Source organism: Magnolia sinica, chromosome 9 (genome assembly GCF_029962835.1).
Source record: "Magnolia sinica isolate HGM2019 chromosome 9, MsV1, whole genome shotgun sequence".
Lineage (NCBI taxonomy): Eukaryota > Viridiplantae > Streptophyta > Magnoliopsida > Magnoliales > Magnoliaceae > Magnolia > Magnolia sinica.
This window is the reverse complement of record NC_080581.1, coordinates 644,099-658,614: the sequence shown is the minus strand read 5'-3', so window position 1 is coordinate 658,614 and position 14,516 is coordinate 644,099. Positions and strand designations below refer to the sequence as shown.

Here is a 14,516-nt window from a genome sequence, read left to right as displayed (position 1 = left end):
TAATTGCTTCGATTGAATGGTTAAGATAACAATTTTGACAACAATGGTCTCTCTACCTTGATAAATAGTGTCTACGAGACTCTCATACGATTTTAGAAAATAATTCAATAGGATAAATGCTTAGTCTTCTTCATTAATTTTCATATCTACACTTGTCAACTTGCAGAGTAGTTGACTGAACGTGTCAATATGTTCAATAAGATTCAATCCTTTCGTTATCTTTAGATTATAGAATTGTTTTCTTAGATACATACGATTTGAGAGAGATTTTGTCATGTATATAAGCTTTCTAACTTCGTCCAAAATCTCGAAGTGGTCTTCTGATTAAGGACATTATAAATGACGCCATCTTCCAAATATAATTGGATTGAGATAATTGCCATCTGATTAAGTTTTTCTTACTCTTCATTGCTCATAGTCACAGGACGCTTCGCTATGTCAAGGAGTACCTGTTGCAATCCTCACTGAACTAGAAAATCTCTTATCTTCACATTCCATAATTCGAAGGTATATTTTCTATTGAACATTTATCTCATACTTCATGTTAGATCCTTTCATTATTATATTTCAAAATTAAACTCGAATCCCAATGTATTTCTTTGATATCACTTGTTGGGAATCGGGAAAGCAAACCACAAATTTGAATGACACAAACGAAAGATAAACATAAACAAAACAATACAAAAACAATAAAAAATATATTATTTTACGTGTAAAAACTCTTATAGGAAAAAACTATGACACAAAGTGACAAGTATTTTACTATAAAAATAAAAGTACAAGAGATAAATCAATTTACAGATGTGAAAACCCAAGTTTCCTTCATTTTTAAATCTTAAAAATGAGTGTGTATAGATAAGTAAATAATATTTATATCCATCTCATTTTTGGGATCAAGTCCTAAAGTGATCTTTAATAATGGATGGACGGAATGGATGAAACATATACATCATGGTAAGGCCCACGTAGTACCGGTTACCAGCCACTAGGCTGGTGGCAGGGGAGTAGCCAATCCGTTTCCTCCTGCGACGCACTATAGTTCCTGTCCACGGAAGTTTTGTGAGGAATCTATATCATCATACATTTTTTTCATATCATTTTAAAATCTCGGCCAAAAAATAAATCAGATCAAAACTCAAGTACGTCACACTCGGGAAAAGTGCGTGGGAAAATTACTACCGTTGAAATCTTCCTTTGTCCGCCATGATGCTCATATGCTATCCAAACCGTTCATTCCTATTAGGATGAGATGAAAGCACATAAATACAGCTCACTAATAGGTTTCCTTGAGTTTTCGATCTACATAATTTTTTAGTGCAAGTTCTCAAATGATAAAAATGAAATGACAAAACCAATTGATGGATGAATTTCTCACAAACATCAGCGGTTGGGCCATGTATGGCACGTGTATAATTTGAAAGTGCCCGTGTGCCAAGCCTCATTGGCTGAAAGTGTTCTGTGAGCCTCTCATGGTGTATTTGTTTCATCCATGCTGTTCGTCCAATTTTCCAGCTCATTTTACAACATGACCAGTAAATGATTCACATCCATATGTCAAATGAAACATCCATCTATTTTTCTAGCTCATTTTATAGCTGAAAGCCTATAATCTCACCCGTCGTTCGCCCGCATGGGAGATACCTACAACTTTGTATGGAGGAGTTATTAGATACTCTGGCGGACGTAATTCTCCATGCGCATGCACAAAGGAATTGTACTGCAGCAAATTTATTGGTTCAAATTAAATTCACCCAAATAGTAATTAAACAAACTCGCTGTCAACATCAACCTCAAGAACGATGCGGTAATTACTTAAGTAAATAATAATTATTTATTTACCTATGTTAATGAAAAAAGAAACATCTTATTAAGGAAATAATTAGAGAGTGAGTGTTACCTTGTCCATTATTTTCAATCATATATTCGACCTGAATCATTGATGCGGTTGATTTACAGGCTATGGGCACATCATGAGGTGAAGCACCCGTTCAAGTGGGTTTTAACCCCACCCAATCCACACCTCTTTGCTTTAACGGCTGACCCTACTTGCCTTGAGAAATGTAACGATTAGTTTAGTAAAATCATTTTTAAAAAAGTATCGAAATGTAAATTGTGTAATAATTAAGTAGATAACTGTAAAATTTCCTTATAATTATGTCGTTTCCATTTGTACCTGTCCTTACACGAGGGCGAAGAGACAAAGCTGGCCGAAGGAATGCAGAGTAAGGAATCCAAGGTATGTTGGGAATTACAAGGAGTTGTAATTAAGAATAATAGCGATTAGAGACGCAAAAGATAAACGAGACGCCTTCCAAACAAAGAAGAAAGCACCAACGAATATAATCCCAAATTTCTGGGACTCCTTTCTCGTTTTTCCTTTTCCCATATGCTCTCTACTTTGGTTCTCTCTCTCTAAAAGGTCAGAAAATTTCCTTACGCCTTTTCTTTTTGTTTCTATCTCTATCTCTGTTTTGCTACTGAGCTGAGATGCTATGCGTTCGTTCCATCTCTCTTTTGGATCAAGTCATACCTTTTCGTTTGAATTATTTTTAATTTTTATGATGTTAGGTCTTTTTAAGCATTTCTTCTTCCTTTCTTTTTCGTAAAGTGAATTCATGCAAGTTTTCTTAATTTTTGAAATCTGAAATTTTCTTTTCTTTTCCCTCAAATAATATTTGGGATTTGTTCTTATTTTCATTTGAAGATTATTATTCTTATCAGAAGCTGCTCTTGTCGTATTTTTCTCAATTTTTTTTAAAAATTTTTATTTAAGAAAATTGGTTAGTTAAATGACATTTACATTCTACACCTCTTTTTTTTTTTTTTTTTTTGCTGCATGCGCCCCTATTTTGTACTTTTGGGTACTAGAATATAGTACCGCAAAGTCCAATCTAGTACCAAACTCAACAAAAAATGGGGGTGTATGCACCAGAAGTGGAGCGTCGTTGATTTGCTTCTCCAGAGAGGGAGTAGAAAGGGAAGCTATATTTTATTTTAGATATTTTTTTTAGCTAATTAATTGTTTGGCCTCTATTGAACATTAGTTCATATTTTCTATTTATTTATTTATTTTTTATTTTCCTAGCAATTGCTTTCTTTATGTGATCATCGTGTACCCCTCAAACTGAAAAGGAAATTTTATATGATAGATATAACATCACCCATGCTTTATGGAGCAGAATGTTGGCCAGTTAAGGAACAACATGCTCATAACCATAGGATGAGTGTAGCTGAAGTGAGGATGTTGAGATGGATAAGTGGCAAGACGAGGAAGGATAGAATTAGAAATGAATAGGTAATAAGATGAGGGAAAGTAGACTTACATGGTTTAATCATGTGCAATGGAGACAGAGAACTGTACTGGTTAGGAGGAGTGAGTTGGTACCAGTTTAAGGCTCTAAAAGGGCAAGGAAAGGCCCAAAAGGATGTGGGTGGAGGTAGCAAGAAAAGACCCATGACCTATGGTCTAACTGACGGTCTGGTCTTTGATAGAGTGAAATGGTGGAATAGGATTCATGTAGTGACTCCAATTAATTGGGGATAAGGCTTAGATGATGATGATAATGATGAATTGTTTCCATTCAAATTCATAATTATTTGTATTTTGTGTCATCATTGTTGTCGTTTTTGAATCTTAAATGCTGTTCATAGAAAGAAAGACAAGAACTTTTAGTAGAATTGCTATTTATTTCTCTAATGAACAGTATTTTTGAGAAATTGTTTTCTTTTCTTTTCTTTTTTCCCCCATGGGCAGTTAGAGCAATTTTTTATTGAGGTATCAGCAATCAATGTTCCATATTGTGGCCATTAGAGCCCATATTCAAGACAAAGCTTTGTACATTAAGCATAACATACATCATTTGTCTAGTTGCATCTAAGTGCACTTAAATGCGTTTAAGTACATTGCATCTAGATGAACTTACAAATAGTTTTTGGATGAACTTAGATGCACTTACAAATTTTATACAGATTCACTTAGAAGCACTTGTGTAGGTGAAGCATATCAGAACGACAACAGAAACTAGTCGCTTCCTATGAAGGAAATGTTGCAAGGCTGTTGATCACAGATTTGGATGGGATATGCTTGAACAGTTAAGTGTGTTAATTGTATGTTGTATTTTTCTTGTCTTTTCATGACCTCGGAATCTTTGATTTGTAGTGGGCTCCTCACAACCCCTTAGATTTTCCCATATAAAGCTGTAGAAAAGGGCCCTCTATGGGAGGTGACAGTTTTCCCAACAACTTAACAATGAGCCTGTAAAGAGAAGATAGCAGGAAATTTTTTGACTTATTCAAGGGAGGGCTATTGGCCACTTCACATGTGCCAACAAAGCTTTGTATCGGATCCAGCCTCGGGGATTTTTGGATAATGTTATTCATGATATTTGTTTGGTCACTGGAGTTAACGATAATGAAGCTCCCCATGTCTATATTTGTAGTTTATGATTGTAAAACTCCCTCTCCCAATGTTGTGCCACGTTGGAGTTGTCCTCTTTGGGGGTGGGGGGTGGTGTGTTGGGGTCACATCCTAGAAAACCAATGTTCACACTCTTAAGACATCGCTTATTAATGATAGTATGAGACATTCATTCATTAGCCTCATTAATTTGTGTGGAACATTGTAATCATACTTCGTGAATTGGTAAAAGAGAAGGATTCCTTTGGTTGTCCTTGGGAACTCGAAATTGGACACGAGCCATTCCCAAATGGAGAGTTGTGGGCCATGGATCTCAGTTACTATTTGACCATCACTACTTGGAAACTTGTAGACTTGCGGTTATTCTTGTTTTGGTTATCCTGTGTGAGGGGACCGATAACGAGTCATGATGGAAGGTCTCCATTGTTGGGCACTATGATGAGCGCCTTTGCCCTATCCCATGTAGAAGTGTGAGTGTGCCATGGATACATGCCCTTGGTATTAGATTTGTTGGACACTTAAATTAGTAGATCATTTCAACTCTCCAAACTGGGGGGCTTATCATACTTGGACTAGATTGACTTGTGGATGTACTAGCTTTGACCAATCCCTAAACCTGAGGACGTGTGAGGAATTCAAGGTTTTGATGACATGTTGACTCAATTTACAAGGTCTTCTTATGGCCAACAAAAGGGGTGTAGCTGGGTGCATACATAAATTTCTAGTTGAGACTCACATGATTCAACAAGGGGTCCACTTGGTTACCTAGGACACTACCAATGAATTAATCTTATGGTTTGGGCCGTTCATCAAGTGTTTTAAAGGCTGTCTAGCGCATCAATGGATTTTGATTGGTTAATTTAGGTTTTTCAACCATTAATTTTTCAAACTGAGCTTGATGAACATCCAATGGTTAAGATATGGTGATCAATACCTTAGGCTTGCATGGGTTATTGGCTAAGGATGGTGGCTATGATGAGTGGAGGGATTTGGTCAATTTGGTTGCATGGTTAAAACAGGATCACAAACCTTTGATGTAGTATGGCAATGCCAAAGTCTGTTGGGTGGTGGAGCACCATAACTAGTGTTTCTGCCCGCAACTCGAATTCCTCCCTTATAAATAGATCCAATTTCAGAGGGAGAGGATTAAGAGAGAGCCTTGAACGTCCCAAGCCCTCTCAGGTGTCACCTCGTGAGAGAGAGAAAAGAGAGGGAAGTTAGAGAGATTTCATTCTCTCTCCCTCTTTCCATGTGTGGGGTCGACATCCGGATAGCTCACGTGCGTCACCCTGGTCCTACTCTTGTGCTAACTTGTGGCTCTCTCATCCTTCTCCTTCATTTGGGATAGATCGGGAGAGATCTTTTGGCTCGGATGATTGGTATCAATGTTCTTTTCTTTTACGGCTTTGATGAAGATAATCATAGTCATAGGATTTATGGTTTTTGCTTCTAGAAATTTGATGATATCTAAACAGGGATCCTTAGGCTAATTAAACTCAAATATGAATATTTCAATCATATGATTTGTTGCTTGTGAACATCCCAACATGGTGGAAGCTTAATTCCTATAGTTCTTTTTGTGGCAATCCTGGACCTATGCTATGGGAGTTCTTCTCGACAATGAGGGCAATATTATATTTTTATGCACCGTTGTCCTAATGGCATAATTTATGCATCAAAGATGGAAGTTTTTGTCCTTCATGAAGGTTTCGAGGCTTCTTGGTGAGGAGCACAAGGGCTTGATTGTCATGGAAGGCGATCTCTTAATTCAATCATGCTGAGCCATGGAGGCACTTGTTTGTATTAGATGAAATTCATTTTTGAGCATCAAGGCTAACACATAGATTTCTCACATTGGCAAAGAGGCGAATTTGTTAGCTGATGGTTTGGCTAGAGGGGCAGCTGTCCCTTCTCTTGCTCTTTGGAACTTATTTTGCCCCTCTTGATTTATTCTTGATCCTTTTCGAAAAAAGTTCCTGCCCTTCCAAATAAATAAATAAATAAATAATCTGGTCATATTTGCTTACCAGGTTAGTGCTTGAGAAATTTGTGTTTGATTTTATTTATTTATATTTTTTTTTTTTTGAGAAATTTTCAATTTGTGTTTGATGGTTTGGTCATGGTTTTAGCAAGATTTCATTTTTCTTGATCCAAGAAAGACGTGGCTGCTCTGGATCCTTCTAGTCCTTTGGCATATCTTTGTTATAGCAGATATCATTCTGTGCATTTTATCTAGTAGTGAGAAGTTGGGAGGACAAATTCCTTTGTGGGTTTTCGTAGCTCTTCCTCAATACATGCAGACCTGTCGAGCGAAAGATTGATGATGTTCGTTTAAGAAATTCATTGTACGCATGTACTTTATGCACTGTCTTTAGGATTCCTGAAGTTTCTGGGACCAGATCCTTCAGCCTATTTGTTTGGGTAATTTGAATTTTGCATTGAAGTACTTCCTGCTTTCTAGTTGCAGAAAGAATCAATTGTGGTAATCTGTGTGCTGGAGTGGCAGGTTCAGATTATATTTTTGGATTTTGAAATGTCTAAATCAAACATCAAACAATATGATAAATGTCTACTATGATCTATGTTCATTCACCATTCTTTGTGCTTGTTGCTAAATAGAAACCTGATCATTTCTTTGATGTGGCATATGCTTGTGAACTTTACCTTGTTAGCTGTACAAAGATGGGAGGTGAACAATAGAACTACTAGCCTGCTCGCTTCCTTACTTCCCTAAGATATATACTTTGGCTACAAAAAGTTGGAGAAAGATTAGTTACACTTTTGTGGAGACACATTGCTATTGCATGGGCCTTTTTCTTGTTTTGTTTTTTTGTTTTTTTGTTTTTTTGTTTTTTTTTTTAAATGTTGTTTCCTACTTATAAGGTTGATTTTTTTCCAGCAAAAACAACCCAGGATCCATCGGTTATGAGAGTGTTTAATGCCATTCTTGTTGGCTGGTTTTACTTCTTCACATAGGCACCCCTGAGGAAATGATTACAGTGGCTTAGTCCAAGTCACTTTAGATGTGTTTGAGATGCACCTTTCTGTCTCACAGGGTTATGGTTCAATCATCAAGGGATACACCCTCAATGGTGTTCTTTTGGGGCCGGCAAGAGGATTGTCATCCCTTGGAAGGTACCTGATGCCTTTGCAGAAACCCTTGACCTTCTCAATCTCTTAATACAGATTGTTTAACGCTTAAGGTCTAAGGAAAGGCAACTCCTTGGATGTCAATTTTCCCTAATTTTCCACATCTGGCAACCTCATTTCAATATGGTGGTCTAAATACCTGTTTATGACTAGTGGAGATATGATTCGGCTGAATAATGTATCCTACTTAGCATTTTTGTCTTTCATTTAAGTGCTAACAGGCCACATTAACTCCCAAGCTACTTGTGAATCTGATGGCACTGATCATTTGGCTGCTGGCTTGTGTTACAGTTCATGATCAGAAAGAGTATGCTGTTAATGCTTCTGCTTGTGGCAACATATTCACTCGGCATAGATTTGAAGCCCTTTCTTCCTTGGACCATGAATTTAAAGCTGGGGACATAAATAGCACGAGATTGGGTGGTTCTAGTGTAAATTCATTACTGATTTTTGAAGGTTGGCTAATGGATAATTATTATTATTTCCAATGTCTAATGTTTGTGACACATTATAATCATTCAAACTATAAAGCAATTAGGCTATCAGATTAGTATGTGGCTCTGTTTTTCCCTTCTCCGCTGTTGAATTGGACAGAAGCTCCTATCGAGGGGTACAAATTATTGAATGACTGTCAGACATGCATTTTTAACTCTCTTAAGAGAAAATCAAGTATATGTTCTTAGTTTCTGGATTATTGTGTAAATATGCAGATATTCTCTACTCTTCTGGTGGACCATGTATGATCTGATTATGAAACTTCGATTGTATGCAATTACTTGTCGTCTATTATTATCTTCAATTCATTTCAAAGCCATCCATTAGAAAGTTCACTGTTTCAGTGGGTATTGTAAGGAGGTAAGATTTGTAAGAGGACTGGAAGATTGCATTTTCTCAGTTTAAAACCCCAGTAAGTGACTGAGCCATTGTCAAAGATCATGAGTAGCGATAGTATCATTACTTTGAAACAAAGTGAGTCTCATAAAGGAGTATCACTGTCTTCTTGTAATGCCCCCTCCTCAATTCGTAATCTATTCAATGCTGAATCAAATGGCCAAAAAGTGCTGGATAAGAGCTTTTCATCCACTCATCCATCCTTGAATGTACAAACAGAGTCACTTGGTTCATCCAGACCACAGCAAGGACCTGAATTCCATCCTAAGATGTTAAGCCTGCACTCTAATCCAAGCAGTCCTATTTCTTATAGTTCTCATCCCCAAGACCCCAAACAGCTTTGTTCTCAATCTTCTTCTTTCTGTACCAATCTGTACTTATCATCTTCAACAAGCTCAGAGACCCATCGGCAGCTTGGCAACCTACCCTTCCTTCCTCATCCTCCGAAGTGGGACCAGCCTGTATATACAAAGTCTACATTGCATTTGGGTGAGGTTCTAGGTGATCAATGGGATGAGGGTGACTGCTCAGAGGATCTGATGAAAGACTTTCTTAATTTCCCTGGGGTTGCTTCTAACGGCAGCTTTGATGATGAGACTTACACCAGCAAAAGTTTAGCATTTACAGAACAACTGGACTTGCAGATTTTGTCAGAGGAGCTCGACATAGCCATCACAGGCAATGGGGAAAATCCTGGGCTGGATGTGAGTACATTTACCATATGCCTTTTTTTTTTCTCCCCTGAATGAGGTGCTAACAGGAACATGTTCTTTCAACATGTCTTTTATTTAATAAGTTTGTGGCAGTGTCTTGCTTTTCACATTGTTGCTTACTTTATGCAGGAAATTTATGAAATGCCTCAAGTTCCACCTGTCCCAGTAGTTGGATCTAAAGGCAATGATACCCATCAGCATCTGGTCTCTCCAGCAGTTCAAATCCCTTCAAGCCCCTCAACTTCTGTGGCTGCAGCTCTAAACAAGCCACGGTTGAGATGGACGCCAGAGCTCCATGAGCAGTTTTTGGAAGCTGTTAACAAGCTTGATGGGGCCGAGAGTGAGCATATAATTTCTTCTATTTCCTTTTTTCCTTTTTTGTCAAGTAAGGTCAGTTCTCTGGACCGGATCCAGCACGATATAAACTACAGTATTTGGTCTCATGACTGATGATACCTCTTATGAGGGTTTAACCACTGTCATCTTGCTCGGTTGTCGAGGGTATTTGCGAGTGCACAACTTCAAGTGATGCACACACATACAAGGCATTTTTCATCTCACACAGGTCAGTATGAAATGCAGAGGCAACTCCAAAGGGTATATTGAAGGTAATGAATGTTCAGGGTTTGACAATCTATCATGTAAAAAGCCACCTACAGGTATTTTCAGTTTTTTTTTTCCATGAATTATTATCGTTATCTTAACAATTCATTCAGCTGCTATCACACTCGATTACTTTATGTATTCAGCTTCTCAAGAATTACCTAGATCTTTAATATTGAATCAGTTCCTATGCCATTTGATACCTAATAGTTTTGTATGTGGTCGTAACTTACAGAAATACCGACTTGCCAAGTATCTTCCGGAGGCAAAAGAAGGTAATATATGATAACACATGTGGACTTGTTCTTATGCTGAGTAATGAAGTGCTTACTATGTAATCTAGTAACATGATATGTTAACCACCAGTCAGTCATCTCGAGTTAAAAACTATATATTTGTTAATGGCATGTATAGTGATTTCCAATCTGTGCTCCTAATTGATTAAGTCGGGAGGAAAGATGACTTCTCCAAATGTTCTGGTAGAATAATGAGCTCATCTTAATTAAGTAGACATGTCTGCAAATTCTATACATCTCCCTTAGAGGCATACTTGTAATTGTCTCTTTACTTTTGACAGTCTTGTCTTTAGTTATGTATTTTCTCATTTTATTCTTGGGTAATTGTTTGTATTTGGGAGAGCACCTCATTTCTTGCTGTTGCAAGCATGATTTTTCCACCATCACCTTCTCTCAACTGGAAGCATCTATGTTGTGGGCTCTTGGAGCCTTGAAATGGCACTGAAAAAAAATAATCAAATATTTGTAGAGAAATTCATAACCCCACAGAAGAGTACTTTTCATAGGAAGGTCCTTATGTAGTAGTGGAACTTAGATTTCTTTATGATTTTTGGTTTTGACTACATGCTGTATAGAGAAAAAGTCCTCATCTGAAGACATGAAGGGAGCTTCTGTTGGTACTAAATCCGATCCATGCATCCAAAGGTAAGCCTTCATCCTATCTTTTTTTCTTTCTTCTCTTTTGTTCTTTTACCCACAAATTTGTCAAGTAACTCTTCATTATTTAGTATTCTTTTAAATTATTATTATTATTATATATTTTTGCTCTCTTATTTGTCAATTTTTGTTACAGGGGCATGGAAGTTGCAGAGGCTCTACGCATGCAAATAGAAGTCCAGAAACAGCTTCATGAACAGCTTGAGGTGTGCACTCTAGCATATACTATCTGCATAGAATGGTGTTTCAGTTGATATGAAAATGTTAAACAGCAATTTACTAGGCCATCCACTTTCAAAGAAATGACTATGTTGGATACACTGGCAGGATGGTGTTAGACACATTGACATGGTTACCCAAACAAATCCTTTGTTCATCATATATTTTTTTGCCTTCTCATTGGTATTGTTTAAAATTGGATTCGTTTATGTATTCCTGTAAAAAGATGTCTTCTCTACATTTCATTCTAATAGGAGCATACTAATGCAATATTATTTTGATCTTCGAAATTGTAGAAGATTGTATATCTTTTAGTCAATTAACTTATGGGGTTCTCTGTTCTTGTTTAGATCACATAGTTTTACGTTGACAAGTCTCCTAGCTGCATTCTTTGCCTGTATGATGCTTACATGTTATTATCTTAAAACTTTCTAATGTTGGTCATTCATCCTTCCACTATTTTATTTTCTCTCAAAAGGTGGGAGCACACCACCTATAATTTTATTGATTCAGGTAAAAGATACTAGGGGGTTCTCTGTTCTTGTTTAGATCACATAGTTTTACGTTGACAAGTCTCCTAGCTGCATTCTTTGCCTGTATGATGCTTACATGTTATTATCTTAAAACTTTCTAATGTTGGTCATTCATCCTTCCACTATTTTATTTTCTCTCAAAAGGTGGGAGCACACCACCTATAATTTTATTGATTCAGGTAAAAGATACTAGGGGGTGACATTTGGCCTTAACCCCAGAGAATACATCATTTAATCTAGGGGGAAGGCACTCCCACTATAAACATTACGAGCAACTGTGGGAAATCAGCAAATAATTTGAAAAGGATGAGCAAGCGAAAATTTCTAGAGCGTCAGCCACCTGATTCGCTTCCCTGAAAATATGTGTCTGCATGGAGAAGCTGAAAAAGAGGCTTTGTATAAATGTACCAAAGGCTCCAAGGCATCACAGTCAAATCATGGAAATTGCAATCTATGTATTTTCTAATATTTGCAATCACATCTGAATCTATTTTATTCTCTTTCAACTGAGTGTCCATTTGTGCAAAATGAAATTTCAATTTAAGCAATTTAAGCATTTTGTAATATTGATATGTTTATAGTTTTATGTTAAATATAAGGTAAACGGTCTTTGTGGGTAAGTTCTGTTAAATTGAAAATTCCCTCCCAAAATCCAGAAGTGAGTTTGACAAAAAAAGGTAAAATGTTCTCTAATTATGATTTATGAAGTGTCAAGTACAGGACCATACAAGGACAGTACATGGAACACAAATTAAATCATCCAAATTTTAGGTGCCATCTTGTCAAAGGCAACATTCTGTACTCAAAATATGATCCAATGCTCTACATTGCTCATCCCGGCATCCAACGTCTCAAAGTGAGATCCAACATCCCAAATTGCCTAATATGACATAAAATAGTGTAAAGATGATCAAGTGGGCCAAGAGAGAGAGAGTTGGCAAGGATCAATAATCAAGGATTTGTCCATCATGGAACAATTAGCAAAGGGTCCAGATAGAGGTCAATGGTGAGAAATGGTAAAGCAACAATGATGATGGGTAATCAAGGCTGGATCAGTGGCGATCTAGCAATGATTGAAGATCAATGGTCCGATCTAGCAATAATGAAAGATCAATCTAGTGATTATGAATGATCAACATGGTTAATAGCTGCCTTTCAAGAAAAAAAAAAGAAGGGAAGGTTAGATTAGTGACAATGGGAGATCACTTGTCATATCTTGTGATAATAAATTATCAGTTCTTGGGTCTAGTGGGATTGGACAACCAATGTCAGGATCTAGTTATAATGGATGATCAACATTCAGATGTCAACCAACAGTTGGATTGATCACCTGTCTGATTTATTGATAATTAACAACCAAAGTGTAACAATGATAGATGAAAGGCCCCTATACCGTACATGTAAATATATTCTAGCCATCTCATTGGAACTCGTGTCACTTTCTCTAGTCATGCAATGTGCATTTCTCATCACTGCTGAATTGTACTTTGTGGTTATGCAGTCCAAACAGACAACTAGGGAAACTATGTAAATTGTGATCGATGGTAGGTAGGTCAAACACTCGAAATAATTCTGAAAACAAAAGGCGACATTGCTAAATTAAGAAGTAATTTTCCAATTACATAAACGTATAAGTATGATAACTTTCCTGTCCAAACACACTTATTCACCTGATTTTCAATTCAGGCTCCTTCAGTTCTCTCTGCGTTGTGTTAAACTTATAAGCAAGATGATGCGTCTGTAGCAGTGCAAACAACAATCTTTTCCCCTATTATCACAAAAATCTCATGATTATCACCCTTTCAAGTGGCATGAATTTAATTGTATAATTTATTTATTTATTTTCCCGGCAGGTGCAAAGGGCCCTTCAGTTACGCATTGAGGAACATGCAAGGCACTTGCAGAAGATCTTGGAAGAACAACAGAAAGCTGGCCATAGATTAATTGCGGGTCAAAACCCAGAGTCGTCATCCGGCCTTCAGCCAAATTCTGAGTCTCAGGTTGGATCTTCAGCGACTAATGCATTGCTACAGAAAGTTGAATCCAAGGTGGACTCCAGCTCATCTCTCCCATCAAAGCATAAAGCCACCGATCCTGATAGTGAATCCGAGCCGCAGGCAGATCAGAAGCGGATCAGGCTAGAAGGCAAAACAGAAATAGTGACAGATGAGCCTGTTAAAAATTCAGTGCAGTGACTGAATTGCTGCTCCTGAACATTATTTCATTCATTTCTTTTCAGAGTTTGTTCAGGATCTGGAATCCAACTGTATAGTTCTATGATATTTAGTTTTGAGTAGTGCATTGCATTCCCGAATATTTAGGTCTTGTAAATATCATTTGAAAATTTGAACCAGAAAGGCATGAATGAACTGATGGATTCTCATTTGCTAGCTTTTTGATGACACGAGCTTTGGGCTTGTAACTTTTTAAAGCTCTCCAGCTTTTTGATGACACGAGCTTTGCGCTTGTAACTTTTTAAAGCTTTGGAGAGCAATCGAATTAGAATGAGAACTGATCACATAAAGACAGAGATATTGGGATTTTCGGGCATTATACCATCTTTCCAGACAACATGCCACTTGTGTAAATTAGGCTTATCCATTCACTAGTGGGCCAATCCTGCATATTGGGTCAGATGCCAGGTGAGATTCATGGTGGGGCCTACAGTATCATGGTGATGATTAGGGGCACGAGGTACCTGGCCCGTATGGGTTTACTCTTTTGAGGAGGTGGGACGCATGTTAGAGATATGAGGATACATAACACGTGTTAGAGATCCAAGCCATTCATCAGGTTGGGAACAATGAACTCGCCATGGGCCAGATGAAACGAAAATCACAATGATTAGTTGGAATAAGGCTTAGATGAAGATTAGGATTGCAATGTTGGGTTCCATTGTTTCTGTGTTCTCTATATGGAGGTGAAGATCTGATGATCTGAAGGGCCTCATTGTACAAGGGGATATTTGGAAATCTCATGGCCTTTCAGTCAGTGCCTAAACAGTCCTTGGAGAGTAAAATACATAAGACGGTTAAAA

General features: G+C 37.4%; 1 protein-coding gene across 7 annotated transcripts; it reads left to right on the top strand.

Annotated features, from left to right (window-relative positions):
• Positions 1-2,229: 2,229 nt before the first annotated feature.
• LOC131256562 (protein PHOSPHATE STARVATION RESPONSE 3-like) lies at positions 2,230-13,862 on the top strand. 7 transcript variants are annotated; one of them, XM_058257442.1, is made up of 8 exons: positions 2,230-2,419; positions 8,278-9,162; positions 9,301-9,511; positions 9,754-9,830; positions 10,010-10,049; positions 10,646-10,715; positions 10,864-10,933; positions 13,333-13,862. In XM_058257442.1, the coding sequence occupies exons 2-8, from the start codon at positions 8,503-8,505 to the stop codon at positions 13,672-13,674; spliced, it is 1,470 nt and encodes a 489-aa protein (XP_058113425.1). In that variant the 5' UTR covers positions 2,230-2,419; positions 8,278-8,502; the 3' UTR covers positions 13,675-13,862. The 7 variants fall into 7 exon arrangements, with proteins under 7 accessions (XP_058113425.1, XP_058113422.1, XP_058113427.1 ...); XM_058257439.1 differs by having other exon boundaries at positions 7,859-9,162; XM_058257444.1 differs by lacking the exon at positions 2,230-2,419 and adding an exon at positions 5,806-6,838.
• Positions 13,863-14,516: the final 654 nt, after the last annotated feature.